Source organism: Rhamphochromis sp. 'chilingali' (assembly GCF_963969265.1).
Source record: "Rhamphochromis sp. 'chilingali' genome assembly, chromosome: 11".
Taxonomy (NCBI): Eukaryota; Metazoa; Chordata; class Actinopteri; order Cichliformes; family Cichlidae; genus Rhamphochromis; species Rhamphochromis sp. 'chilingali'.
In genome coordinates this window covers 7445213-7452442 of record NC_137938.1, presented here as the reverse complement: position 1 = coordinate 7452442, position 7230 = coordinate 7445213, and the positions used below count along the sequence as shown (strand labels likewise).

General features: G+C 44.2%; 1 protein-coding gene across 5 annotated transcripts in view; it reads right to left on the bottom strand.

The window, feature by feature from the left end:
- ncalda (neurocalcin delta a) overlaps positions 1–7230 on the bottom strand; it is a 69576-nt gene that overhangs the window by 5099 nt on the left and 57247 nt on the right. For all 5 annotated transcript variants that reach the window (XM_080896382.1, XM_080896383.1, XM_080896379.1 and 2 more), the window contains 2 exons: positions 5535–5640; positions 4469–4588 (listed from right to left, as the gene is read on the bottom strand). In XM_080896382.1, the coding sequence (XP_080752508.1) occupies positions 4491–4588; positions 5535–5640 (204 nt within the window). In that variant the 3' untranslated portion in view covers positions 4469–4490. The remainder of the gene's footprint in view (positions 1–4468; positions 4589–5534; positions 5641–7230) is intronic.

Here is a 7230-nt window from a genome sequence, read left to right as displayed (position 1 = left end):
CTGTGGAGACACAAATGAAGATCAACAGTCACACACAGGTGCTGACATGTTCAAAATATGGAAGCGTTTTTGATCAACACTTCCGGGCTTCTTCCCACTTCTTCAATCATGTGTTGCAGGCTGGTGTTGTTACAGGTAATATAAAAGCAGTTGAGATGCAATCCCACGTTATCTCATATCTAAATTAAATCTCTAATCTTTTTCCCATTTTTCCCGGTTTGCTGACTGGAAACAAAATCCTACATACTTGAATATGCTATCACATTTTAGAGCAGATTACGCCAGGCTAGGTTGGTAAGATTGCAGTCAATATTCTGTTAACCCTGCGAGGTGTAAGTGATCAGATGTGCTAGCCCTAATCCCACCCTGCAGCTGCGGAGAGCAGCACCAGCCACTGGTGGCAAACAGTGCTTTGCAATATTAAACTAAAATAAATACCTGAAACCCCAAACAATTTTGAGATTATCTACAATAAAACGCTGAATGTGTTTCAGAACATTTTTGCTTTTGTATGTATTACTTTACATAGTTGAAGCGTATCATTATCACATGAGAAAATGTCTAAAAAGCCCCTGTTACAAACGTGTCCACAGCAGAGACAACATCAGCATGTCTATTATTGTTTGCATGAAACTCCTTATAACTGCGCTGTTACAGTTTGATGTTTGCACTTTCAACACAAGCTGAAACAGAGACTCAGCGAGGCTGCGTCTTGCTGCTAGCTCATCTTAAATTGGTCATGTGACTTGGACGCGCCGTTTGATTCCAGAGGGTTACGTCGACTGAGAGCCTCTCGATCTGTTTATGACAGTGAATTAAAACAGAGCATTTAATTCTGTTTTAATTGAATTAAATATAATTACTACCAGATACATCTGCTAATTCATTTTCAGAACAGGCCGTACTCGCTCACGGTACATTTCGTGCTTCCTCGCGTTAACTTTCTCTCACTGGTCGTTTGTCGGTTCAGTTTTGTTTTGTACTGTGCTGAACTTGGACTGCTATTAACTGGCAACAACACAAGAGGCCAGAAGTTCAAAACAACAACAATAACAACAATAAGTGTGTTCTTCCACACGTGAACTCTTATTATGAAGGAGTAATGTGCGCCCTCACACATGCTTCACAACACGTTTCTAATGTTTTGCTGATAAGGCGAAGTGGAGGAGAGACATTTGATGAGAAAGAACTTAACAGAGGATTCTTCTTAAGGGGCTTGAATTTCGTATTATACTTTTTTCTTGCAAACACACCTACCTATTCTAGCATTTACTTGCAAATTCAAAAGCCTGACTACAAAAATATGGTAAATGGCCTGTATTTATATAGCGCTTTACTAGTCCCTAAGGACCCCAAAGCGCTTTACATATCCAGTCATCCACCCATTCACACACACATTCACACACTGGTGATGGTAAGCTACATTGTAGCCACAGCCACCCTGGGGCGCACTGACAGAGGCGAGGCTGCCGGACACTGGCGCCACCGGGCCCTCTGACCACCACCAGTAGGCAACGGGTGAAGAATATTTGCGTGCTCTGCATTTCTTGGGCGTCTTGTTATCCTTGGTGGCTGTGGGTGCCATAAATAGCTGCAGTCGTGTGCAATAGCTTGTTTTCTTAGTGTGAAGTGTTGTTTTTGCTTCTCGTTTGCAGTTTGAATATTTATCCCAGGTAGAACCCCCCCGTTGCTTTTTCCTTCGGTAGTTAGATTTCCGTTCATGGTTCCAGATTGAGACTAACGTGTTTCCTTCTCTCTGCTTCACGAGAGTCAAATTCCTTTTATCCTTTGATGTTGTTTTAATCATCCATCCATCCATTCATCTTCATCCGCTTTATCCGAGGTCGCGGGGGCAGCAGCCTAAGCAAAGAGGCCCAGACCTCCCTCTCCCCAGCCACCTCCTCCAGCTTATCCGGGGGAACACCAAGGCGTTCCCAGGCCAGCCGAGAGATATAATCTCTCCAGCGTGTCCTGGGTCTGCCCCGGGGCCTCCTCCCGGTGGGACATGCCTGGAACACCTCACCCAGGAGGCGCCCAGGGGGCATCCTTGTCAGATGCCCGAACCACCTCAGCTGGCTCCTTTCGATGTGGAGCAGCAGCTGCTCTACTCTGAGCCCCTCCCGGATGGCCGAACTTCTCACCCTATCTCCAAGGGAGAGGCCAGCCACCCTTCGGAGGAAGCTCATTTCTGCCGCTTGTATCCGCGATCTCGTTCTTTCGGTCACTACCCACAGCTCGTGGCCATAGGTGAGGGTAGGGACGTAGATCGACCGGTAAATTGAGAGCTTCGCTTTTACACTCAGCTCCCTCTTCACCACGACGGACCGGTGCAGCGTCCGCATTACTGCAGCTGCAGCCCCAATCCGTCTGTCGATCTCCGGCTCCCTTCTCCCATCACTCGCGAACAAGACCCCGAGATACTTGAACTCCTCCACTTGGGGCAGGAACTTGTTTTAATCAGTCTAATTAATTCAGTCTAATAACCTGAGGTGCAAACTGTGATCCAGTGATGAGAATAACGGCATGTCCACATCTATTCACAGCTAAAGATGGGAGGGGAAAAGGAGTCTGCGTATGGGTATCACCACAATCTCACAGGATGTAGACAGGATGCATTGTTTTTTTGCCCTTTGTTGGCACAACCAGTTTCAGTTCTGAGTCCAGAGCTTTGTTTATCAGTCTGCAGGATCTCTTTGGTCAATCCAACGCTCAGCTGGCACAAAAATGCCAGTTGTTTGACATTTATTTGAGCTAATGTATCACATTCATCTGTCAGTCACAGCCACAACTATTAAAATTTAAAGTTTTTTAAAGCAATGGATTTTTAAAATAGCATAGCATTTATATTTGCACACATTAACAGAATTATTTCCGAAAAAACAAAAATGATCACAACCAACATTATTAGTCCCCAGAATAAGTCAATCACTGGAACTCTGCACAGGAATGGACTGTGAGGTTGCAGACCAAGAAAAACTCCACTTCTGCAGAAGAGAACAACTTCAAGCCTGAGTCAAGTATGTTAAGGACAACACGGAAGAAGATTATGCTTACTGGAAACATCCGCTTTGGAAAGATGAGATGAAACTAGAGCTCTTTGGTAACACTCTTTGGGATGCTTCAGTGCATCTGGAACTGGGAATCCTTTCAATGTGGAAGGAATCATGAAGAAAGAAGCCTATGTGAAGATTTTCAGAGAAAACTTCAAGCAGTCATCAGCAAAACCGGCTCTGGGTCATCGCTTTGACGTTCAACACAACGACCCAAAGCACACAACGCCTGATGAAGAACTACCTCCGGAAGACCAATGTGAACATTAATGGCTTTCTTGCACAAAGCCCATACTGAAAATCTGTGGGGTGAACTGAAGACCATGAAATATGGAGGAGCTTGAGAGATTCTCCAAAGAAGAATGTGCTGGGATTGCTCAGGAGACGTGTGTGAGGCTTGCTGGAAACTTCAACAAATGACTGTAGGCTGTGAAACAGCAAAAAGAGTTTTGATATATTTTAATTCATATTATCCAGGTGATTGAGAATAAAGTCTGCAGTGTTTTTTCTGTGCAAAATACATTTGGAAGAATCTTCCAACATCTTAAAGCTTTTAGCATGAAAAATTCTGTCTGGTTATGCTCTACAGCAGCTCTGTGAGAAAGGACGGCTGGGGAAACCTACAGAAATCATCATCAGCTGTCAGCTGCAGGGAAGAGTGCAGAGGTGATGATGACACGACAATGATTCTCACAGTGCTATACACAAACACTGAGAACTGCCAGGCTTCTCTTTCTCCACTGATTTCAACACACCACAACCTCATCTTGTGACACTCTGCTGTCAGATTGCTGTTGTAACTCATCTGTTGACTCACAGATCTCCTCTTCACATTATCTGATTCTTGGCTCTCGAAGTTACAGCTGACACCGGGAAGGTTTGTCTTGTAGTGCCGCAGGTCCTGCTGAAAGCTCAGAACCATCAAGACAGAAAAGAAGAGAGAGGTGCTCAAAGAAACATTGTAGCTATCCTACACACGGGGGCTTTAAAAAGAAGAAGCTTCTTCTGAGCATCAGCACCTGCTCCAAAATACCAGGCCACCTCCTACAAAGTCTCTCATGTCAGTCCATGAATTACATGCAGCCACAAAGTCACTGACACTGTGGATGACCCATCCCACATCCTACACTGCGCACGCAGCCTCGGAATAGATTCCCTCCAGCAGACGTCTTCTCTGCCTGCAAGGCAAAACCGCTCGTAGGAGAAGCGCGTTTGTTCCTGAGGTTGAACCTCAGCCCTCCACCGATCCGACCACACAGCAGCACCGTCAGCGCGAACAGCACGACTCTAAACTGAGCACTCTTTGTTGGATCGGTGTTTCTTTTTTACACTCTCAAGTTTAAATTTACATTTAACTTAACTTTAACTTCAAAGACAGAGACAGAAGTGAATTTTACTGCTTATTAAAGGAGCCTTACAGGTTGTGTCGATGCCTCAGATTTAGAACTGTCCAGCACTGCTGGGGTCACACTGCAACAGGCGCACGATGGAGGGGTCGCTCTTTGCTCCTTTGATGAACTCTTCCAGAGACAGTTTGCCTGAAAAAAATCAGAACAGAAATGATCTTTTTATCATTCATATTTACGTCCACAGCATAAAGCTGAAGAAGAAAGAAGCATATATACCAAAACAGTGTGAGATAAAGTGCAACACACTGGTGAAGAAAATCCTCAAACAGGAAATGTTCCTGCATTTGTCTGGCAAGTGTGACTGTGTTGGGTCCATTAACATTTTAAGTGAGATTATAACAATTTCAGGGTTAATCTCTTATGCTTATTTGGTAGCATCTTTAGTTCAGAGGCTTTACAACATGAACGGTACATCCTAATATGTTCCACTTCTCACCAAAAGGTGGCAGTGTTGAGACAGGTCCTCTCTTCTCTGATCACTAACAGACAGACTACAGCTATCTCCCCACGAGTTGCTCTCCACTTGTGATTCTCATTACAAGAAGTAAAAGACTCTTCCATGCTTTAGTCATTGCGCTCTCTTGCTCTCGCATCATCTTGCTCCCATTTTTCTCCCTTTTCCTCTCCATCACTGCCCCACCCAGCACCATCATCCATCTTTCTCTTCCTCCTGCCTTATTTGTGCCTCTCCTGTGCTGAAGGATCACGACACAGAGCATTACTGATGCATCAGAGAGCTGCACAAGCATCCAAGTCTAACTGTGTGTGAATCTCAAGTGTGACGTATGTGAACGGTGCTGGCAGAGCAGAGCTTCTTTATCTCGTATTAAAGAAGACTTTGGTGACAGCTAATCAGGTGGTAGTTGGATGGAATCACTCAAACAACAAACTTTTCATCCAGAGTGATAAACATCCTAAAGCAATTATCAGTGAGAGAGATCAAAGATCAATACACAGGGAATAATAGTCTTTGTGCACTTTATAAACTAGGCTGTGTGAAGTGTGGATAATTTCATGCTTTTATGCTGAAAGTTAAAACTACTGGAAGTAAATGCTACATCAGAGTACTTCTTACCGTCTCTGTTGGTGTCCATCTGCCTGAAGATCTTCTCTGTCCTCTTCTCAGGTGTCGACTCATCCTCGGGCATCTTCATCACGGACGACACCATCTTATATATCGCCTACAGAGAGACACACACAGTAAGGTCAGATGAGCCGGGTACTAATTTATGCCTTCAGCTGTAGAATCTCACACACATTTGAAAATGATTGCAGCTGACAGGCGTGATTCTGGCCGGCATTTTTCTATTGGTTGACACGACTTTTCATTGTCGCAGCAGATCTGCTGAAACCTCTTGTCTGCTTCTGCCTGCGTGTATCTTGCGTTATGTGATTGGAGATGTTTAGTGTCTTTTTAAAAACATTTACTGAATGCTTTATTGCTTATTTTCACTGCTGATTAAACAATGAACAGCTGAGTGTGAGGTCTGTTTTGCAGGCTGTAGATAATGTATGGCAAAAGGAGGGATTCCTGACGCAGTCTATGTGCTGAAGATTTTGACCTGTTCAGTTTTGTAAGAGATCGTCTATTCTATTTTTGTAACTAGGAGACTTTCTGGGTCATTATAAAAACTCTACTACAAAACTACAGTTTGAATAGCTCACTCCCTGCTTTTTTAAAGGTTACCACATTTGCAACTACATAATCTTACTTTTGGACACCACTAGAGTAGCTTTGCATAATTCGCAGTTCATAATAATGCTTATTTAAACTAAACATTGTGATTGGCTGTCCCTCGCACATATACCCCCTGGTTTGTCCATCCATTCGTCCTTTCACTTAACTACTTATCCAGTTGAGGGTTGCGGGGGGGGGGGGCAATCACGCAGTGATTATATAACAGAATATACAAACACACGTTAACTTTATCATACTGCAGGTAATCAAATTGGAGTTTTTATTGCTTTCCTTTCCAAAGCTGAAGTCTTAGTTAATGCTAGCAGTACTTTTCTTTTCAGCCTTCAAAATCCCTGCTGCTTTTACTCGGCTTGTTATACTCAACATCCACTCAGACCAAAAGCAACAAGGCCTTCCACTTTGTCCTGCTGTAGCGTGCCTTGACAGAGTTAACAGAAATCACCGTTTGGAAATCACTCTCGAGCAGAGAGCGTAAAACCCCAGAGAGTCCCCTGTGATATTTGCTTTATTGATATTAGGGACATTTATGGTGACAAACACGCCGGTTATTGAGCATATTTCCACAGTATGTCCACCTGTTCAGAAGTGATTCCAATATGCCAGCTTGTTGCACTGCGTCGCCGCGCTGTGACTGCGTATTTGCGCTTTAGGTAGCGAGGCTTGGAGACCAACACGCAGTCTATTTATCAGTGTTGTGTCTCCTTTGCTTTCTGTTGCATTGCAGGCTGTTTGGCAGTAAACAGTGAAATCACAGCCCACTCTGTCTCTAATAAGGAGGCGGTTTTGAGGGGAATGGGAGCTGACATGTGAACAGATGAGGGATGATTGTGATTACAGTGCAGCCAGAGCTTTATATAGGTGCTGGTTATGCTGCCTATTACCAAAGCGGCAGGGCAGCTCGGGAGTTCAGGGACAAGAAGCAGCCAGAGTGACTTCACTTTGGAGATGGGTCTGTTATTAATTGGCATCCTTCGAGGTGCTGTGAGTAAAGTGAGCTGGTGTTGCATGTTAGGGATTTAGCTGCTCATCTAATCCAGCGAAGCAACACGCTGTACAATAAGCTCACATTTCT